At 45.2% G+C, this 23,589-nt stretch overlaps 1 protein-coding gene across 1 annotated transcript; it reads right to left on the bottom strand.

Moving 5' to 3' along the window:
• Window positions 1-11,880: 11,880 nt before the first annotated feature.
• Window positions 11,881-13,077, bottom strand: LOC135376719 (uncharacterized). The gene has a single exon (XM_064609207.1). It carries the CDS (start codon window positions 13,075-13,077, stop codon window positions 11,881-11,883), a length of 1,197 nt encoding a protein of 398 aa, XP_064465277.1.
• Between the last annotated feature and the right edge of the window lie 10,512 nt (window positions 13,078-23,589).

Raw genomic sequence — 23,589 nt, 5'->3', positions numbered from 1 at the left:
ATGTGACTCAACATATAAACTTTCGACCGGCGAGGTTCGGCATGCACCAAGCACAAGCCTGAGTCCCTGGTGGTGGACAGGGTCTAAAATTTTCAATACAGACTGACGGGCTGAGCCATAGACGACACATTCGTAATCTATATTTGAACGAATGCAAGAGGTATACACACGTCGTGATGTTTCCTGGTCTGCACCCCATGACTTGTGTGAGAGAATTTTCACCAAATTCATCGACTTTATACACTTAACCTTCAAGCTTTGGATATGGGACTTGAAGGTGAGTTTAGAATCGAATATGACGCGAAGAAATTTGCGCTTCAATTTTACAAGGATATCTTGTCCATTAAGTTTGAGCGTGGGTGGTGGAAATGGGGGGTGGGGGGCTCCTCTCATTGTCACGAAGTGGACACAGTGTTTTCTCTGTGGAGAATTTAAACCCGTTTAGTGAAGACCATTTGGCCATTTTATTTATATACAGCTGCATCTGTCGTTCACATCTTGACAAGCTTGCCGAACAACAGGATATTTGGATGTCATCCACATACAAAGAGTATGATATGGAAGATGGAATGACACTGGCTATAGAGTTAATTTTGACCATAATGTGACGTAAGAACAGATCACTGCGGGACATCATTCTCCTGCACAAATGTACGGGATAAAGTAGTTCCCAGTTGAACTCTAAATGTTCTTTGCTGATGGAAATCAGCGATGCATTTCAAAAGTCGACCCCTTATTCCCCAGAGGTGCAGGTCCTGCAAGACACCGTATCGCCATGCGGTATCATATGCTTTTTCCATGTCAAAGAAAACTGACAAACAGTGCTGCCTCCTGACAAAAGCTTCACGAATAGTTGTTTCTAGACGAATGAGGTGATCCAGTGTGGAACACCCCATTCGAAAACCGCATTGGAATTCAGATATACAGTTATTTGTTTCTAGGAGATGAATCAGTCGGCTGTTCATAATTATCTCAAAAGTTTTACCTATGCAGCTTGTAAGAGCAATAGGGCGGTAACTGGCTTTTTTTTTTTTCAGCTCTTTGTTTAGTCTTAAGAAATTAACTTGTATAGCGTGAAGAGCTTCAAATGCTTTCAAAGTGTTCACCAAGGACATTAGCCTGTTCTTGGCATACCTGGCCGTTGACTTCTAAAAGAGGAACCGAGCGGTTGAGATGCTCCCCACGAATTTTGCGGAGTCTGTCCCACACCACTTTGGATGGGGTTTTAGAGGACAGAGAAGACACAAAGTTGTGCCAAGAGGAAAGGCCAAGCATCCATCTGGCCTTTGCTCTTGCCTTTTTTAAAAAGTAAGAGATTTTGTGTTGTGGGGTACCTCCGAAAAGTGCCCCACGCCCGGTTTTGAAGTTTGCGAGTTTCCTGGCATTCACTATTCCACCAAGGCTTCGGTCGCTTTGGGAGATGACCAGAAGTCTGGGGAATGTATGCAGTTGCTACATCCAGAATGATGTTGGTGATGAGGTTGTTAGCTTCATCTACTGTCATCACATCAAAAGGGATTAGTAGGAGGTCACATTTTTCTTCAAATTTATTCCAATCGGCATCTTGCAATTTCCACCTGGGTGGTCGTGTAGTTAGACTGTTCACAGACTGCAAATGTTTTAAAATGACAGGGTAGTGGTCACTTCCATAAGGGTTCTCATCCACAGTCCATTCCAAGTCCTGAAACAGAGATGGACTGCAAAAGGAAATGTCTAATGCAAAGAAAGATTGAGTGGCTGTATGCACATATGTTTGTATGCGGGTATTCAGGAGACAACTAGACGGTGACAACAAAAAATTTTCGAGCATTTTTCCGCGACTGTCCGTTCTACTGCTGCCCCAGAGCGGATTATGGACGGTAAAATCACCCAAAAGGATAATGGGGGATGGAAGCTGCCTGTACAAGTCTTCTATGCCCTTTTGTGTAATGGATTGCGATCGTGGGAGATAGACTGAGCAGATGGTAACAATTCTGTCGAGGCACACCAGCACAGCTACAGCCTCCAAATCTGTAACTAAATTAACTTCTTTGGCTGGAAGGGACTGCCTTGTAATGATCACTACACCGCCAGATGCACGGTTTGTGTCATATCGATCTTTATCTTTGCGGAAAATACTGTATCTACAGAACGGATTTTGGACATGTGTGTTCAGATAAGTTTATTGAACACAAAAGTGATGTGCTTCTCAAAAAGTTCATGGACACCGTCTAAATTAGAGAGTAGACCACGAAAATTCCACTGAAGGATTGTGTGGCCCGTCATGATAGCGGAAACAAGAAAAAGAAAGAGGGTGTACAACGCTTTGCTCTGCCGACCAGAAAGAAGCATAGCCATTACTGATGGCTGCTAGGTCTTACTCCTCTGGGGAGGAGTAATCCTCAGCTTCCGGGCTTTTCTTCTGGCCCCCGAAAAATCCTTCTCTGATATCTCGGGGAGAGAACCACTCCTCGAGAGGTTTCCTCTTGCTGGTGTCAGAAATGGTGAGCTCGTGCTCCCCAAGGAGAGCTCCGAGCTCGAATTATCATCACAATCCATGGAGGGCCTCTCCACGGAGGGTGATGACGAGGGTAGGACTGCTGTCGCAGTCACTACCGCATTTTCATTATGGGGCTTGGTTTTCACCTCGTCTTCACTTGTTTTTGGTTGTGTTCTACGTGGAGTGTCTGTCTGTGTGTGTACTGTTACCATCTTTGGGGTCTGTTGAAGTACAGTGGAGAAAGATTTCTGAGTAAAGAATGGGGATACCTTTCTTCTTGCTTCGGGGTAGCTGATATTTTCGGTAACCTTCATGCGCAAGGTCTCCTTTTCCAATTTCCACTTAGCGCAAGACCTGGAGTAAGAGGGGTGATAACTGGAGCAGTTTACACAGCAATCAGGCCCTCTACACTCTTTAGTATCATGGCCCTGCTGGCCACAACGAGCGCAGCATGGCGACCCACGGCAGGCATCAGCAGCATGTCCGAAGCGGTTGCACTTGAAACAACGAAGAGGGTTTGGAATGTATGGACGAACCTCTACAGACAGATATCCAACTTCCAATTTATCGGGCAGCGAAGGACGATCGAAGGTAAGAACTACGTTTCTGGTGGTGACATATTCATTGTTTTTCCGTATTTTGAGTTTCCTGACATCAATTACTGCCTCTTCCTTTAGATTTGCAAGAATCTCTTCTACTGGGACGTCAATTAATTCGGCAACGGCTACCACACCACGGCTTCACACACATGTGTTCAGAGTCTTATGTAAGGATGCGAATATCGGGACCCCAAGCATCTCTGTGGTGGTCAGGATCTGTTGGCAGTCTTTTTCCGATGTACACTTGATAAGGAGGTCACCTGATCGTAACTTCTTCATTTCGGTGATGTGGTTGGAGAGGGAGGACACCGCCCTCCCAAAAAAGAAGGGCGACATCTTCCCAAGTGGTACACGTTTGTCTTCTTCCGAAGAACTAGAAGACAACACTATGCATTTGGACAAGAAAAAATGCTCTTTTGGTTTGGAGACTTCGGTCCGGGAGCGTTTTCCTCCCCCGATCGGAGGGGAAGAGAAATATTTAACCATACAGGTTTGATTGCTAGGCATTCCACCAGGTCACCCACACTTCATGCCTATACATGTGGGAAGGTCTAGGAGTTTTCAGAACAACACCCGTCGGCCAGGGCCTGACCAACACCCTGACCACCACCGTTCAAGGTTTCTACCCTTCACCTCACATCCCTTCGGCACGGTACGGTTAACGCCTTGGGACTCGGGGCTGGGGTCCGTGGTGTCGCAACGCACCAAACATCAGCGTACGCTGATGTCCCGCGGGGACTCTCGAAAGTGCAAAATTATACCCTTCTTTGGAGTCAGAATGCATAAACTCCGTGGTGCAAAATTTTAGGCTTTCTCGGAATAAAATAAACTCCCAGCAGGGTTCACACAGAAAATCTGCCCCAAAATTGAAGGATAATTCAAGGATTTCAAGGGGGCTACGGGTCAGAATTCAAGGATGGCTTACATAATAAAATAAATGCGTAATGAATAAAGAACTACGTGCACGGTCTGTGCCGGGCAAGGGTGGGCTTTCGGAAGCCGCAGATGTCCTGACTCCCGCCCTCAATTCCGGGCTTTACCATGGGGCTCAATGGACCAGTCCGAACATGCACCTGACACTTAGCCATAGTGCCCCCCCTCCCCCTGCGGCCCTAAAAATACTGGATCCACCCCTGGTGCCGCGTCATGCCTTTGTGTTATGCCATGAAGGGCATAACACAGGCATAAACTCCCTCTCGACTCCTGTTTCTTTTTTTTTTAAGAGTGTGCAAACACGCAGACACGGGACGGAGAGATCTACCGACTGCCAAGACACCTGGCATCCTTTTTTTTTTTTTAAGTTACCTCGAGTTTGTGGAACCGGGGTATGAATTGGTGGTGGTGGTGAATTCCCCTGAACTCAATATGTTGTGCCACCCCTGGTCATGAGCATTGAACGTTTGTGCCATGAAACCTGGATGAAACCTGGTCAGATTACTCCAATGGCACTGCCAAGCCTTCGAAGTATGGGTGCAGTGGGCTGGCAGGGCCCCTTCATCACCCCCACAGATGTGTGCCTGTACACTCGGATGCCCTGGCCGAAGAATGAGCCCGCCCAGAGCCGCTACCGATTAAATAACGCGTGATGACCACATGACCATACAAGCATCACTGACTTCCACGTGCTGTGCACGTATTGCCAGAGTAGGATATAGGCACTCGCTCTACAGGTTTCGCATCCCTCTTTCGCTTTTGTACATTTTCAGTAAGAAGTGCAACGCACATGTCAGTAGACAATGTTCATTGCATGTGTGCCCTGAACAATGGTATCTGCTCGAAATATATGTTTCCCCATTGAGCATCACTTATAATTTTTTACGCTGTATTTCATTAGATGGCTGAATTTTCCTTAAATGAGTATGTAGGTCACACACATCAAACTACATGCGCTACATGATGTTTGGCCAATTGATGTCCCAGCAAACCATCAATATCCCACAGACCTCCCAAATTAGTCTCATACGTCACAGATGTCACCTGTATCCTCACTACGTCCGCTGTATATCCACCATGAGACGTCACAGATATCCCCCAGCGAATATTCTGTGGATATGCTACGAATATCACTACAATGACGTGTCTTTACATTGCAATAAAGATTTCTTGTGGCAATAGCAGCCATTTCCAGCATTCTCAGAATGCGTGACAATTACATTTTTTTTAATCAAATGTTATAAACTATCTTTAAATAAATAACTTCTCACTTCAGACATGTCCAACAGAGCAAATAAAAAAGCTCTCGCAGAATAAGCTGCCAGTCAATACCGGCTGTTGGTGTAACGTAGAATCTACGTTGTCTAATGTTGACTAATGTTGTATGTAAACAGATAGCGCTGAATCAACGCTGTTTGAACTGTACCTGGTCAATGGTGGATTTTGAGCATGAAGAACAACGTTGATTTTCCACGAGCCACTCAAATGAGAATTTACACAGCAAATATTTGCGTGGATTCCACATTGTATCTTCAACATATTGTGAACCTTTATTACGAATGGAAAAGTCGTTGCGTCTTTAGTCAACATACTGCGCACCCAATTTGTTTTCACTGCATTTTATTTTTACATTCTGATGTGCCGTTCGCATGTAGAGTAAGGCCTGTTTGATGTGGTATTTATCTCACGCATTCCTCCATTAATAATATTCATTTTATACCATCATAGCCATACCCTTTTTAATCATATCTCTAGCGACTCGTCACTTATCGCACCATAGTCAATAAACAAAGGCAAAACAAAATAGTTTACCTTTCCCTCGGGAATTCGCCATCACCATCGACATGCCCCAACCGCCCTTTCATCTAACAGGCGATGCGTGTCGTCGTAGCGAATCGCAAAACCGGAAAAATAAAAATAAGAATAATAATAAAAATAAAATCTAAATAAAAATAAAAATGCAGCAAAGTAATAATAATACGTCCTGTATATGTCCAAATATCTCTGAGATACATTCCTAGAACCTTCCCTGGATCAGCAAATGCGGAAAAAATGCGGGTGTCTGTCTGTCCCAGAGACGTCAACGGGCTATTCAGCCTAGTCCCTGGGATATCCCAAAATCCCAAGTGAGATATCGTGTGGATGTTTCTGAGACAAATCTGGTGTACTGGGGTGTTTTGAAAGCAGCGCGAGCTCTGGATAGCACATAGTACTACTAACTTGATGCTTCCGGCACACGAGAATACCAGTCTGCTCCAATCTGTGTAGTTGTTCACGAGTTCAGCAAATATAATTGTTCATAGATCACTTTGCTTACCAAATAAGTGCAAGCATATGCCGCGTACTGCGTGGCTACGAATTCGGGACGGCCCTTAAGCTACACAGCTGCAGCACTGGCAGGGGCACCGGAATACCCTAAGGTTTCATCAGAGAAGACTTCTTTGCCACCTCTCATGTTGCCAGTATGTGTGAGACTTCCAAACCTGACAACTGAGGCAACAAATACATACGCATACTGGTATGTTAATTATGATGATTGGGAGTTTTGTGGCGCAGCGACAACGCATACTGGTATGTATTTTCCCTTGAAATTTGGGGACTCACGCAGGCCAGCCTGCCAAGGTAGTGAGTCGTGAGCCCCTACAAGCCTCCTGCGTATACGCTACAGCATTACTCCACAAGGGTGGTGCGACTGTGTAGCCCCATGCTTACTCACTACAGAAAAATGAGCTCCTAAGCATGCCCTCCTCGTCCTTTTCTACGTTGTCTTTTCTTTTTCTATTGTGGCATAAGTACGGAGCCCGCGAAAAGCAGCTGTCGCGCCTGTCTAGGCTGCAAATTGCGTTTAGTTCTACGTCATAAGTCGCTGATGCTTTCTTGCCCACATTTCAAAGATCCATTTTCCACCGTTACGTAAATCACCGTTCTCCAATTTCCACATTAAAGGGATTGTGACACTTCCTGGGATCTGCTCAAACGTATCAAACACACATGGGACTCTTGTCACAACACTGTGTGAAAAAAAGAATTTTTGCTCTAGCTGAGCGGTTCACAAACTTTTCCTTGAGTGGGCCCCTTTGCCAAGGTACCTGCTGACCGCCCCCAACTAGAATAAATATAAATATGTATAAATATTTACCAGAGGGCAAAATAATACTGTCTGATTACCTGGTAGCAACTGTTGATCAATAAACTCTACATTATGATTTACTTAACTGTTCACCCATTGTTGTCAAGGTCAAGCCAAGGCTGCGAGGAGGTGGGTTCGAATCCCACCGCCAGCTGTGTTGTCAGGGGCTTTTCTTCGGTTTCCCTCAGCCTTTCCAGACAAATGTCGGCCCAGGGCACACACCAACCCCTCCCATCTCTCCTCTCCTTCCTGCTGTCGTCTGTCTATCTGTCCGCCGCTCAAAGTTATGGTATCAAGTACAGAAGTAAAAAAAAATACCGAATCTAAGTTATGCATACAACCCAAGAAAATTTAGTGCCTATAGGGATGGAATACTCTTTTTGGTGCTTAGCTTCAGTTGTACATATATCATGCTGTTGCATTTCCTGCTCCACACATGGGACAGTCGAGACAGAATCTCGGCATGGGCCCTGTTGTTGGAGGCTCTCTTGGGTGGGTGTTTGTTGTACGGAGGCAACTAGAACTCTTAGGGGCCTCTACAGCTTACTAGAGTAGAGCTTACTACAATTCATGTGACTTGCCTCCGCAATAATACGGTACAGATAATGTTGGCACAAGATATTGTGCAACTGTGTCAGAGAGCTACTCTGCTAAGGTGGAATAAGGTGGTTAAATAAAATTGTTTCTTGAACTGTACAAAATTAGTACTTGGGTAAACATTGGCAGAACGGGAAATAAACCTTTGGCAAAGGGATGATGATGATGATGATTAGTATTTTAATGGCGCAGCAGCAACGGAGGCTATAATGCGCCAAAACATTGTTAAAAATGTCACTAGTTAAAAATGGAATGATAAGGTTAAAACCAGTACATGATACAAATTAGCTCAAGTACTGTGTTTTCAGAAAAACATCGTTAAAATTACAAGGCGTTTAAAAAACCAGTGTCTCTAATAAAATTATAGACTCTACTAAACGGTAAAAGAGCGTCATCACCCAGCAGTAGGGCTGGGTGGAGCGGTAGGTGATTCCTATAAAACTCCTGGAAGTGACGATGGCGAAGAGATTCATACGACGCACAAGAAATAAGGATGTGCAGAACAGAAAGGGGTTCCCCACAGTGTGTGCACTCGGGCGGCTCCTCCCTGTGAAGAAGGAAACTACGGGTGAGGTGAGTGTGGCCAAGTCTTAGCCGTGTCCGGGTTACTGCATGTGCTCTCTTTTCCAAGCTCTGTATAGGGTGTCCTATGTTATTTTTAACCAGGTGGAGTTTATTGCGTATCTGTGTATCCCAATATTCCTGCCATCTTTTGTTTATCGTCCTCTTGAGGTGGGGCTTCAAGTCCTGAAAAGGTACATCAAACGGCGTCACATCAGCAGAGAGCGCAGCAGCGGCAGCTTTGTCGGCAAGCTCGTTGCCTGCTATCCCTCTGTGGCTAGGCACCCAGCAGATGATAAGAGAAAGACCTCTGTTCACTACTCTGCTGGCTATATACTGTGCTCGCTGCACGAGGTGGTTCTTCTGTGGTTTAATGTTACATATCGATTGCAAAGCACTAAAAGAATCTGTGTATATGACAGATGATTCGATGTTATTTTCTAAAATGAAGTTCAGTGCTAAAATGATGGCATAAACCTCTGCAGTGAAGATGGACGTGATGCGCTTTAAGCAGTGCGACCTTGTACATGAACCTGATACCATGGCACAAGAAACACCTGTGCTTGTTTTGGACCCATCTGTATATATTTCAGTGTGGTTCCGAAAACCACTCTTCAGGTGCTCAAATTCCTGTTGTAGCACTAACGAAGGTGTTACATGTTTCTTATACTTTGTAAGGTAGCAGTTATATTTCAGGGGTGGTTGCCATGGAGGTACCCTCGGACTGCATTCGGCGGTCATGTAACTGTAAGCAGTGAAGCCATACAGTTGAATATCATTTGAAATTCGCATGCTAAAGGGTGGGGTAATTGTTGGCCTGTTTAGGAAGAGTTGCTTAAAACGTGTGGTCTTAACGCAGGATAAAGAAAGGTGTTGAGGGTAGCCTCTTATCCTCAGTGCATACAAAATCCCAAGATAGAAGCGACGTTTCGCTAAGGACCACTCATTTGCTTCCACATACAGACTTTCAACAGGTGTCGTACGGAATGCCCCCAGTACAAGTCGCAGTCCCTGGTGGTGGATAGGATTCAAAGCCTTCAGCACAGATTGGCGTGCAGACCCGTATATAATGCATCCATAATCTAGTCGTGATCGGACAATACATGTGTACACGCGATATAGTGTTTCGCGATCTGCACCCCAAGATCTGTGTGACAGGACTTTAAGAATATTTGAAGATTTCAAGCATTTCCCTTTCAGGTTCTTTATGTGAGCTGCAAACGTGAGCTTTGCATCAAAAATGACACCAAGGAATGTGTGTTCCGATCGTACTGCCAGTTCATGTCCATTTACGGTTAGCTTGGGATCTAGGAATACACCTCTTACTCGAGAAAAAGGCACACAGACTGTCTTTTCAGCTGAAAACTTAAACCCGTTCTGCGATGACCATTTGACAAGCTTATTAATTGTGAGCTGGATTTGTCTCTCACACATGGCCAAGTTCGTAGATGAATATGCTATCTGGAGATCATCTACGTACAAAGAGTACATAATTGAGGGTGGAATTACATTGGCGATAGAGTTCATTTTGATAATGAAAAGTGTAACACTGAGCACTGACCCTTGTGGGACACCATTTTCCTGTATGAACAGACGAGGGAGTGATGTACCCAGCTGTACCCTGAAAGTCCTTCCCTGGAGGAAATTAGAAATGCAGCGGAACAGACGCCCACGTATTCCAAAATCGTGCAGGTCCCGGAGGATGCCGTATCGCCATGCTGTGTCGTAAGCCTTTTCAAGGTCAAAAAACACGGATAGGCAGTGCTGTCTCCTAACAAAGGCTTCACGGATGGTGGTCTCTAGTCGAATGAGGTGATCTACAGTGGAACGTCCCACACGGAAGCCACACTGGTATGGAGTGAGGCATTCATTCTCCTCCAGGTAGTGAATAAGACGGTTATTCACCATACGCTCAAAAGTTTTACCAAGACAACTTGTGAGCGCGATAGGTCTGTAACTAGTGGGTATGGAGGCATCTTTCCCTGGTTTGAGGAAAGGGAGGACTGTAGCTATTTTCCAACGAGAAGGGAGCTGTCCTTCTCTCCATACGAGATTGAAGAAATCAAGCAGGCATTTGAGTGATTCAGATGAAAGATGCCTTAGCATAGAGTATGTTATCCTATCTGGCCCTGGGGCCGTGTCCTTGGATGATGGCAATGCTCTCAACAACTCCGTTATGTGAAAAGGCATGTTGTATGCATAATTCTCACCATGGCCACTCGGTATATTCTTCTTTTCGGCAGATGCCTTGACTTTAAGGAAATCTTTACTGTAATGAGCGGAGCTAGAAATGTTTTGGAAGTGTTCGCCCAGTACATTTGCTTGTTCTTCAAGGGTCTCGCATGGTGCTCCATTAACCTGCAATAGTGGAATACATAGGCTGGAATATTCACCCCTAATATTTCGGAGCCTTTCCCAGATTTTCTTCGAGGGGGTATTATAGTTGAGTGATGAAATAAAGTTTCTCCAAGATTCCTGTTTAGCTTTTTTCCGTGTCCACCTAGCCTTGGCACGGGCTCTCTTAAAAGCAAGGAGGTTTTGTGAAGTTGGGTATCTGCGGAAGATTCCCCAAAAGCGGTTTTGTTCCTTCCTTGTCCTTTCACAATCGTCTGTCCACCAAGGCTTGGGGCGCTTAGGAACACGTGTAGACGTTTGCGGAATAGCCTGGCTGGCAGCCTCTATAATTGTGGTAGTAAGTGTTTCGTTGGCTTCTTCAATACTTAACCCACGAAAGGAAGACTCAGACAGTACTGCTTTCTTTTCAAAGGAGTTCCAGTCCGCCAAACGCAGTTTCCAGCGGGGTGAGCGCGCAGTTAATGTATCTGTCTGACCACTTAGTTGCAAGATAATGGGGAAGTGGTCACTTCCCCTTGGGTTCTGCTGGACTGCCCAGTCAAAACAATCAAAGAGGGAGGGACTGCATAGTGAAATGTCCAGACAAGAGAAGCTTTGTGTTGCAGAGTTGATGTATGTAGGCTGTCCTGAATTGAGGAGGCAAACAGGCCTTGACATCAAAACCCTCTCTAGCATTTTCCCTCGACCATCCAGTCTTGTGCTACCCCACAAATGATTGTGAGCGTTTAGGTCACCAAGTATCATGAATGGCGGAGGAAGCTGGTCACAAAGATGCTCAAAGTCCTTTTGTTCGATTGAAATTGAAGGTGGAAGGTACAGTGAGCATAATGTAATGACTCTGTCGAGGCATATTTGTACAGCCACGGCTTCCAGGTCTGTGACAAGAGGAAAGCGGGTTGCAGGTATGGACTGTGGGACAATGACAGCGACACCTCCAGATGCGCGGGTGCTGTCTGTGCGGTCTTTTCTAAACAAATTGTGTCGGCGGAAGGGATTTATACTGTTCTCATGTAGATATGTCTCCTGTAAGCAACAGCCAACTGCCTTTTGTTCCTCTAAGAGGTCATTAATGTCATCAAGGTTGGAAAAGAGACCTCGACAATTCCATTGTACAATATTACCTAGACCCATGAGAAGGAAGACAGAGAGGAGAAGGAGCAATATCTTCATCGTGCCTTGGATGCAAGTACATATCCCTATGGACTGTGTGTACATGAATGTCTTATTCAAGGAGGGGTTATTCTTCGTGGAGGTAATTTCTGCATGTCTTTTGTTTTGCTGCCCCTACCTCGACCAGATGTTTTCTCTCTCTTTTCTTTGCCCTGAGAGAGAACACCTGGCAGACTGGATGACGATTTCTGGGATAAGCAGTCATCGTCATCCAATTCCATGCTTTGTGACATGGTCTGGGATGGTTCCGGCATGGTTCCGTCCCAGACTGAGACTGTGCCATCAACATCATTGGAAGCTGTGGCTATCTCCTTGGTGTGTGCCTGGCAAGCCAGGGTGCTCCCAGGAGACATAGGAGCAGGCGGAGACACTCTCGTGTCTCCACCTTTCTGTTGGGGAGTTTGAGGTAGACACCCAGGAGTCTGGGTCTCTACAGATTTCCTCGGTGGTGCTACTCCCCTGCGCGCCACCTCGGAGAAAGTGCCTTTTCTAGCAAACTCTGCTTGTGCTTTTGCTGCTTGATATGATATGTTTTGTTCTGCTTTGATTCGAAGTATTTCTTTTTCTTCTTTCCACCGGGGGCAAGATCTTGAGTATACTGGGTGGTCGCCCTTGCAGTTTGCACAACGTACTGTGTTCTCACATGATTCTGGTGTGTGACCGTTGCCTGAACATTTTGGACACGTTTCCTGTCCGCGGCAGACCTGTGATCCGTGCCCGAAACGTTGACACTTGAAGCAACGTCGCGGGTTAGGAACGTAAGGTCGCACGTGGCAGTTCAGGTAACCTGCTTTGATGGTTTCAGGGAGTCTGTGTAGCTGGAATGACAGTACGATGTGCTTGGTTTGCATTTCTTTGCCATCGCGACGCATGATTATCCGCCTCGCTGCCACCACGCCATGCTCCCGCAAACCTTCTTCGATCTCGCTGTCAGAACAGTCAAGAAGCTCACTCTCAGAGATCACACCCTTGACAATGTTCAGGATACGGTGTTTTGTGATTGACACTGGAATGTCACCGAGTTTCTTTATACACACGAGAGCTGAACTTTGAGATCTGCTTTCTACCTCAATTTGAATGTCTCCAGATGAGAGCTTCTTTGCTTTGTACGATTTCCCTATGATCTTTTCGATTTCTTTAGCAATGAGGAATGGTGACACTTTCGATAATGGCTTTGTCTCGTCCTCAGCATGGGCCACAAGGAATTTCGGGAACCATGGCTCTGGAGACAGGTCTATGCTGAGCGTGTTCATTGGTCCTTCGGTGCAGCGCCTCTTTTGACGCTGATCATGTTTTTTGGAGCGTACAGAATCCATACAAGGAAAAGAGTGGTTCGGTGCACAGGTGTGTCGCCCACCATCGAGCCCAACCAAGGGAGCGTGCCCGGCACGCTAACACTTTCCTCTGCATTATACCCTAGTGCAGTTTCAGAAGGGTGAAAGAACTGCCCAAGGTTGACCCTTGCCGCCAAAGAAGGTGAGTAAGGAAAGAGAGGGAGGAGGAGGAGATGAAAAGAGAAAGTAAGGAAAAGGGAGATGGCGACTAGCTGAATAATCCTGGCCGGGCCTTCCAGGACCACCCGACTATGGGAAGCAGGGGCCAAAGCGGTGTGTTGCTTTCCCGGAGGGGCCCCGAAGGGTCCTAAACAACCTCCGGGTCCACTCAACCGCCAGGATCCCCCTTTCCCCAGACACGGGAAAGCCACGCACAGCTATACGTGGGGGTCTCCCTCCTGCGGCGACCCAACCGTGAGTGCAGGAGGGGGCTACTGCGGCTGCTGCCGGGCGATGGGGGCGCCAAGTTCCCGACGCCGGGCTTTGGCAAAGGGAACAGATCCCAAAATCATAAATGTATAGCTTGGCTAAACATGTGCCAACTGTGGACAGCTTAATGGCCAAGTTTGGACCACTGTTGGCCCACATTTGTCATGCTGCTTGAGTTACAATGCAGAGTGAACTGGAATATGAACGTGCTAACCAGCACAAATTTAGCCACAGTGCTGCCAACGTCCGAGCATCTTCCGAATGTTTTATCATTAGCAGGGATGGGCAGTATTTAAATACATTGTAATTCAAATACTATTTAAAATATAAATACATGTATTTATATTTTGTATTTAAATACAGACTAGAAAAATGTATTTATAATTATATTTAAATACAAATTTTCGGGTATTTATTCTCGTAAATGCTCTATAAATACCCCTAAATACAGTATATACTGACTTCTACCCTAAAATTGCCCTGCATTTGACCTTTCGCGAAGAAGGGCGACTCTGGAGCACAGTTATACCTTGTTTGCGCTGCATACGCATGTGACAACCATGTAGATGGGGAGTTTTTCACTGTTGTTGCGGACAACGGTCACATCTATCTGATTGCCTTGTTGTACGATTCATCTGTGGAGATGCTGTTCCCCTTTGCGAAACTGGTCGTACAACTGAGCAGAAGATGCCTCAAAGATGCATGCATAATGTAAAAACCCCGAGACTAGGGAACACGAAGGGACAGACACAACACGATTGACACAACACAGCTCGCTTGCTTCCTAGCCATTTTTTCATTGTCAAAGACGCAATCTTCGAGAAACTTCAAATATTAAAATCGTCACGATGGTCTAACAAATATATGTTATTATTGCTCGCTGATTCGTCATGATGATCACCATTATTTCTGTAATTCCAGGTGCCATCTTCCTCAAAGTATTTATGGCAGTAGTTACGGTATTTAAATACTGTATTTATATTTTGTATTTAAATACTAATATTGAAAAGTATTTATGAAGAGTATTTAAATACCCCTTTCAAAAAAGTATTTTGTATTTATATTTAAATACTAAAAAAATGTATTTAAGCACATCCCTGATCATTAGCCATGAATGTTTCTTCTTTTAGAGTTGTCTGCCCAAGGAAGAGCAGCCCATCCATCTCGCACAGACAGAGTAGAGAACAAAAGACACGTGCATCAGCTGAAAAAGACCTCACCACTAACCGGACTTCCAAGAGGTTGCTGCCCCAACCCCTCCATTCTGATGAGACTGAACTGTCAATTCCATCAGTGCTGCCGGTACTGTCATTGTGGTGTTTCATCCTAGCTATGGTATAAGCCTGAGCACAGTTCAGCACTTGTTATCCTTGCAGAGTCCAAAGAATTGGAAAGTCTGTGTAGGCGACTCACAGGAAGTTGGTTAACATCTTAGAGCTATGATGTGGCAGGATATTTTGTCCCATACCAGGTGATATGCCTTTACCTCTATTTTGGTCTTTTCTGTGCTTCAGGTAGGTTGACCCCGAGCCACCTCCCAGGAAGACAGTGGTCAGTAGCCAGCCATTGGCAAGTGTCCGCTAGCCTTTTGGCCACAGGGCTCTTGGCTAACGTTACAGTATTGTAATTCACTCAAGGTGCGACTCAAGAATAGGAAAGGTGGAATGGCTTCATGGGAGGAGATGTTACCTTAATTTGTACTATGATATTGAAAGGTCCCGGTACTGTGTTGAATAAGTCAGGCTAATTACGCTAGTTACTGAATCTAAGGACGTCGGTAAGAAAGCACTTCCAAGCAGTGGTAGCTCAGAGTTATGCGGCGGTTCATCAGTGTACGGATATTCAACGGACAGGGTCTACAGCTAAAAAATGTAGCTAGATTCCGAGTAAGTTTACCTTTCGCGTCGCATCGTTGCCAGCAGCGGATGTCGTAACTGCTGCATTTTTACGGAATCAGTTGCTTCTCCCACTTTGAAAATTTAACACCACGGAACGTGCAACTCAGGTGACAAACGCGGAACGTGGTGCATTTATAATGTACGCCGCTTACGAAGGCGAAGGGCTGGCAACTTTCCGACGAAGTGGAATAATTCTGCAGGACACAAGTCACCAACGGTCTCATCGTCGTCTGTCGAACAGATCAAATTCAGACATGGTGCAGACCGCACGGAACTGTGATGATGATGATGATTTGGGTTTTTATGGCGCATCAGCTACTAAGGTCATAATGCGCAGGGGACTGTGGACTGAACCATATTTCGGGGCAAAAGGCTGGGATGTTCATCACATCTTGTACATCTACACCGTTGCATGTCCGCCTTCAGCCTCGGAGGCACTGGCCGAGCCTTCACGAACAAGCACGGAAATATCTACATCCTTGAAAGCGATGACGGTGGTCTAGTCCCCCGACCTCCATTTGTTTTCCTGTCACACGTTCTAATCAAGGAAACCGATAAGTCAAAACAAAGCAACACATTTTGCAGACTTGGATGGGATTAGCTTTGAGTTTGCGCCTGCCCCATTCATTGTCATTAACTTATTTGTTGTTGTTGTTGTTGTTGCGCCTGCTCAACCAGCTCAAGTCCAATTCGATCCAAATTTCAGGCTAACCTAACAGTGACAACAAAAGGCGCAAAAGTAACCTGAAACGGCAATAAATTATCTCCGTCAACTTTTTATCAATAGGAGATATGCGAGATAGCGCCATCTGTCGAGTGCGCCGCTCACGACCGCCATGGCTAGGGCAGATCTCTCACGAGCTGCAGCGCGGCTTGAGGGGGTTCCGCTAAAGAGGAATCCACGGCCGCAATTTTTGAAGCACGACTTCTCGGTGGAGTACAGAACATTTCGGCGGAATGTACGAATGACAAACAGTTCAGAAGTCTAGTCTCAGCCGCAGAAATATAGTCCTACAGTTTTCCGGTCGATTCCATTTTCAGCGGGATCTAACACAGCATTTATCATCTACGTTCGGCATTTACATTTACTTTGTTTTTTGCAATACTTCACTTTTTAGTTTTAGCTGCTATTGTGATGGTAAGATTAAATGAGATACTGGTGACACTTCCTGGGATCTGTTCAAGCGTATCAAACACACATGGGACTCTTGTCACAACACTGTGTGAAAAAAAGAATTTTTGCTCTAGCTGAGCGGTTCACAAACTTTTCCTTGAGTGGGCCCCTTTGCCAAGGTACCTGCTGACCACCCCCCTGCTGGTTATATTAAAGGGAATATTTTGATGCAGGAGTTTTTCATACCATTTGCCGCACTCTGCCGAGCAATCTCTTCGTTAATGTTTTGAGATTCTGGTAACCACGCCGCCTACTTAGTGGTGCTGCATTTGGTAGTTGTGATATATAATTCGACGATATAGTACTAGGTTTCAGATTTAGATGTTGGAAGGTATCTGGTTCTATCAATGCTGCTTGCTCTCCTTAAGCCACGACCTGACCCGTTTGTCGAGCATGTGACTTCATGGCCAACATTTATTTATGTTACTTAACAAATAAATATTTGATCAACATAAATGCCATGATTCTGAACCTGTAATAAGAGTGGTTTTATCCTACGTTGTTCAACTACAAGAAGTGATCTGCCTTAACACACACACAAACACAAATAAGATTTAAAAGCAAATATTCATAGATGATGTCCTATTCTCGCGTTCTGGCCTATTTAGTGGCTCGACTAATTTCTTTTCTTACTTTGCCTTGTGCACAACAAAACTGGAACACAGTAGAGAACACATGTAGAGACCGCAAATTATTGTGCACAAGCTTATTTGGAGTTAGGATGTACGTCAAGAGAGCGCACTAGGTACATATGCAAAACAATATTCCAATCTATCACATTTGACAATTCACCTGCGGGTTATGATACAATTCACCATAAGTTCAGTGATTTTACAAAAGGAGTCAAATCAGGATCACTCATATCGCATTATGGGTCTGCCTCTCAGGTTCTGCATCAGTGGTGCATAAACGAGCGACAAATGTCTGATTCTAAAGTGACTGCATACTCGTATTAATTCTGCCTGATCGAGAATGTTAAGCTTTACTCGTTAAGCTTTAGTCTGATCCGATAGTAGCCTCAACTACAGGATACCATTTCAGTTTTTTTTCTTCATGTCATTTTCTTCCTAGTGCTCAGTTACAGCGTTTCATGAATACGCACCCTTTCGGCGTTATATTCCTGCTAGTATACAGCTTCGCGCAGCAGTTCGGTGACACCTTCATCATTACTAAATAACATTGTGTTTTGTTCTTCAGAGTTTCGACATAGGAAGTCCTTTTCACGACAAAAAGTTGTGGTAAGCAGACGATTCTTTACTAAGCAGAACGAAAAGCTTGCAGTGTCGCTTACACTATGCTGCCGGCTGCTGCCTTGCTGCACAACAAACTTTTACTAACGCAGTGGTACATGAGGCGCTTACACATAGGATGACAACAGAAGCCCTTTTCAGCTGACACTATTCAATCAAACTTACCCAGGGGCAACGCAAACCGTGTACACGGAACAGCGGGGCCATGCTTTCCAAGCATCGCCTCGACCAAAAATGGCGCGAGCGCGTTTTCGCTAACGGGCAAGAGAGGGCGCTTTATTTCGCATATCTCCTATTGAACTGAATATCTGTAGCTAACACATTTGAAACATGATTTGAAGGAACACTTCAAGACAACTACCGGATGTCTCCGCTTCCGTCAAACATCATCATTCAGTGACGGATGGCGGTTGGCGCGAACTGTGAACACGGTTGAACGTACGCCATGGACGCGTTCCGTCGTCTTTTGATACTTAATTCTGGCCCTTTTTCGTCATTCGTTCATCGAGCCGGTCGCACCCATATCGACCAATGAACGCTATACGCCTCAATGGCGAAGCATGTGAGAGATATACCTTGTTTTAAGCCGCATTTCAGCGTCTTTGTAATGCCGAGGCTACCTAAAAAGAATTTCTATCGGCGGCTGCAGAGGAGTGTTGAACGTAGCTGCCAACTTCTCTCGAGTGATGACCAGGCATCATTCCTCGCATTGGATGAGGTTAATCACGTTCAAAACGTGCCGCTAAATGTGGATGTCAATACAGATGATATCCAACAGCATGAGGACCCCACTGAAGCAATTGAAATTGATTCCGCTCCCTCTCCAGTGCAATATGTAGTACTTCCAGTAGCCCTGTAACTACGTTAGTTGAAGATGTTTCTGGCCTTTCTGATGTGCCGATTAGCACTTACAGTTCTGACAATGTGGAAGGAGGGTCAATGTTAAAGCAGTTGAGGGCTTGGGTACTTACGGGCGTCCACCAAAAGCACGTCACAGCTCTACTTAGAATTTTGAAGCAGCATCCTGCTCACGCGGACCTCCCGAGCAGTGCTAGAGCTCTACTTAACACGCCAAGAAAGAACAACATAATTGAAATGTGTGAAGGAAAACACTGCCATTTTGGGCTGAAGGATGGCCTTGAGTATGTGCTTGGCACTGCAGAGAATGTTCCTGATGTAATTTTTTTGAACGTAAATATCGACGGCCTTCCCGTTGCAAAAAGTACGAAACAGCAGTTCTGGCCGTCTTTGTGCAAGGTTATGAACTATGATGAGCGATTATGAGCCGTTTCGTGTTGGTGTATATCAAAGGCACCTTGCGTGAATGAATTTCTAATGCCATTTGTCAAGGAGGTCAGTGAACTGCTATGCAGTGGGGTAGAACTTGAAGGGAAAAGCACGAACATTAAGATTTCAGGGCTTACTGTGACTCACCAGCCCGGGCGTATGTTCTTGCAGTCAAAAGTCATTCTGGGTACAATAGCTGTAAAACCTGTACAACGGAAGGCGAATATGTAGAAGACAGAGTGTGCTCCCAGAAATAGACGCACAATTGAGGACCAATGAGAGCTTTCGTTCCCGTGAGCAGGAGGAACACCACATTGGCACATCAGTGATAGAAGAGCTACCGACATGGCTGAGGATGTGCCTTTAGATTATATGCATCTCGTTTGCTTAGGCGTGCAAAAAATGCTCCTTCCTTTCTGGTTCAAAGGAAATGGAAGTCACCGCCTCAGTCACACTTTACGTGAAACTGTTTCCGTCAAGCATGCATCTTTTGCGGCTTTTGTTCCGACTACTTTGCATGGAAGCCTAGGTCCTCGTCTGAGCTTGACAGATGGAAGGCTACAGAATTTCGCACGTTCCTGCTTTATACGGGGCCCCTCTCGTTGACATCATCACTGCCTAGAGCTCAGTATAAACATTTTTTGAAGTTGCATGTTGCGATTTCTATACTGCTCAGCCCTAGTCTTTCCCAAATCCACACTGATTATGCAGAGAAGCTCCTCTGTGAGTTTGTAAAGAAACATGGGGAATTTTATGAAAGGGCATCCGTTCCGCACAATGTGCACCGACTGTCTCACCTGGCCAATGATGTACGACATCACGGCCCTCTTGACCACTGGAGCGCATTCCCTTTCGAGAGTTTTATGCAGATGCTAAAGAGATGCCTCCGTAAGCCCGAAAAACCACGGGAGCAGCTCCATAACAGGATCTTTGAACACAGATGCATCCCTCCTCCGGCTACTCACCGTAGAAGGGATGCACATTTGTTCAAAGAAATGTGTAATGAAGCTGTGCCTAATGGATGCCTTCCTCCCCTCTATAAGTAAGTAACAGTACCAGGCCGCTTCCGTATCCGGAACAATGCACGCGACAGCACATGTCTTTTGTATGATGGCACCTTCAAAAAGATTACAGGTGCAGCTGTTAGCGCTTCATCAGGCGAAATATGTATTGTTGGGAGGAGATTTAGGAGGGCAGATGATTTATATACCTACCCATGTGCCTCATCTCTCCTTGGCATTCATGGGGTTTCCCATCTTTCTCGTGAGCACGTGTGGCCTCTGGCATCCGTATGCATGAAATGTGCACTTTTGCCCTTCCGGACAAACACTTATGTGGCATTCCAACTGCCACATAGTGAACAAGCGTAGCAGTTTACCATGTTGCACACATTTTTTGCCCTGCAAGCTAGCCTCATCGTCTGCTATAGTATTTTTCCTTTGAACACTGTTTGCCATGTACAAAAGCCAACGTTTAGGGCTTCCACAGGCTGTGTTAAATGTGTGCAGGTACCCTCCCCATTGCGTATCATCTATTTAGGAGAGCTCTTTTTGTTTTAAATATGTATTGATCACTCCCATGGGAAGACTAATAAGGTGGCTTTTGTAGCCTTTTAAGTATTTGGTTCAAATCAGCATTTGCAATCACAGTAGAGCTGGATGACTTCTTGATCGTCAAGTTTCCTGAGGAAGATAACACTGTTGCGGTTGTTCCAAGCAATTGGATGATTGGTGAAAGAATGTGCTATTGGCCACTACATCGAGAAGAGGCAAGAGTTGGTCTATATGTCCGCAAGCGGAAAGGCCCACAGTCCGGATGGATCAAGCTCACATGTGTGATAGTGGCAAGATGCAGTAAGAATGAAGCGTTTGTTGCTTCTGTATGCCTGAATCTTCTGCTTTGCAGGAACCTACCACCGGGCAAGGCAGATGCTGCCTATATGCTGCCTATGTGCTGAAAACACGTCAGACCTCAATGTAGAGGAAGAGCTTGGTCGTGGCAGGATGAAGCGCAGGGTAATTTTGTCAAGCAGTGATGATGACGTTTCACCACACATTTTCCTGCCAAAACACCACCCAAAGCGTAAGTGAAGTGCTTCTTGTGGCATGGTTCGGATGATGTAGCATCCTGTGTGCACCGAATTGCTAGGGAATGTCAACAGTGATGTCTATGTGAATCCAGCAGCAAGTTTAAAAAAGTTCAACTGAGTGAAATCACATTTCAAGAAAAACAAGCGACCAAAGAAAACCACACGCTTTTGCTTCTTACATGAGGTGTGAGTCAGGGCCGAGCAGCCATGCCAACCAGCTATGCTAACACACTCAGTGATGTTGACTCAGATGTTGACTGTAAGTGTTCTCTCTCTGTTGTCAAGAGCTAGCAGCGTCGATGGACTTAGATAGATCTGGCCATATTGCTCGAAAGGATTATAAACAAACAGATGCTGCCATAAACGTGCTATATAAAGAGGACTGCCTGCTTGGAACACGGGCCACGAAAGTTGATGATGATGGTTGGATTTTTCTGGCGCAAAAGCATCAAGGGCCATAGAGCACAAATACTATGGTAGTGAATGTAGCAAATTAGGTTAAAAACGATGTGGTTTTAAATGATTAGGTTAGAAAAAACGTAAAATGTAGCATAAACAGGGCTGTATAACTTATTATTATTAAATACGAAATATTAAATTATAGTGCACTTAGAAACCCCATATCCCTAAAAAAGCAAAAAAAAAATTCTTGAAAGAGGTATAACAGGTTCATCACCCAGCAATAGGGCCGGATGTAGTGACGTGTGATCTCGATAAAATTCATGAAAATAATGACGACGATGAGGTTCGTGTGATGGACAGGTGATCAGGATATGTAGAACAACGAGTTGCACATCACAGCTCGTACACTGGGGTGCATCCTCCCTGCGTAACAGCAAACCATGCGTCAAGTGTGTGCGTCCTATCCTGAGTCGGCTGAAAATCACTTCATGTGAACGGTTTTTGAAAGAGAAAGTGGAGCTGCCTATGCGAGACGTAGCTTGTTATTTCCCAGATAATCCCAATCTCGTTGCCATGCTTCGTTGATTTTCTTCTTCAGGCCCTTTCTCAGGTCTGGATAAGGAACCTAGAAAGGAGTTAAGTCACCACAAAGAGCAGCTCTTGCTGCAGCATCTGCGAGTTCATTGCCGGGTATGCCAACATGGCTCGGCACCCACCAGAACATTATGTAAAGACCTTTATTGCTAGCTCTGAATGCCAGACATTGTGCACGGCGGACAAGGAGGTTTTTTTGTGTATGCAGGCTGTATATCGCTTGCAAACAGCTGAGGGAGTCCACGTATACAACTGATGATTTGATGCCATGTTGTATGATGCGGTTTAAGGCTAAAATTACACCGTATACTTCAGAACTGAAGATATAAAATATGTTCGCTAAGGCGATGCAACTTTGTACATGTGTCGGTCACCATTGCGCACGAGACGCCGGTTTGTATTTTAGAGCCGTCTGTGTAAAAGGCTATGTGCTCTCCAAAATCTTGTTTCATGGATTCAAATTCCTGTTGGAGCACAACAGATGGATTATCTTGCTTTTTGAATTTTGATAGTGAAGTCTGACACTGTGGAGGTGGCTGCCACGGGGGAATTCGTGCCCCGGTCTCCAGCACAAGAGCTATATTGTGCGAACCCATAATCTTGAACACCTTGCAAAAGACGCATGCTAAGTCGTGGAATTATCGTGGGTCTGTTAATGAAGTGTTGTTGAAAGTGCGTGTATTTAATGCATGAGAGCGCAGGATGATCAGGGTAGCCTCTTATCCTTAATGATTAAGAGGTGGCAAGATAAAACCTTCGTCGTTCTAACGACCATTCGTTGCACTCAATATAAAGGCTTTCTACCGGCGAATTGCGGAATGCCCCCAGAACCAGACGAAGTCCTTGGTGATGGATAGATGATGATGATGCTGATTCGGGTTTTCGTGGCGCATCAGCTACTAAGGCCATAATGCGCCAAATACCACTGAAGACTAGCTAGTTCAAAAGTCAATGTCCAAGACTAAGACGTTAGTATTTAAAATCACAGATCTTTTAAAAACCCAGTATCCCTAAAAAACCTATACACGTTCTCAAAAGGTATAAAACTGTCATCACTCAGCAGAAGCATTGGGTGGAGTGGTGAAAAGTTTCCATGAAAGGAAGCAAAATAACGCTGACGGAGTTGTTGATACGCTGAACACGAGATGAGGATGTGAATTGTCGAAGGCTGTTCCCCACAGTGGTTGCATTCCGGTGGGTCTTCTCCTCGTAGAAGATACCCATGCGTCAAGTATGTGTGTCCCAGACGAAGGCGGGAGGATAGCACTTCATGTAGTCGATTGGCCATACCTGGTGAACTGGTGCCAA

Source organism: Ornithodoros turicata, unplaced genomic scaffold (assembly GCF_037126465.1).
Source record: "Ornithodoros turicata isolate Travis unplaced genomic scaffold, ASM3712646v1 ctg00001256.1, whole genome shotgun sequence".
NCBI classification, from domain to species: Eukaryota; Metazoa; Arthropoda; class Arachnida; order Ixodida; family Argasidae; genus Ornithodoros; species Ornithodoros turicata.
Note: the sequence above shows the minus strand (reverse complement) of the source record. Positions and strands in the feature narration are given on the sequence as shown.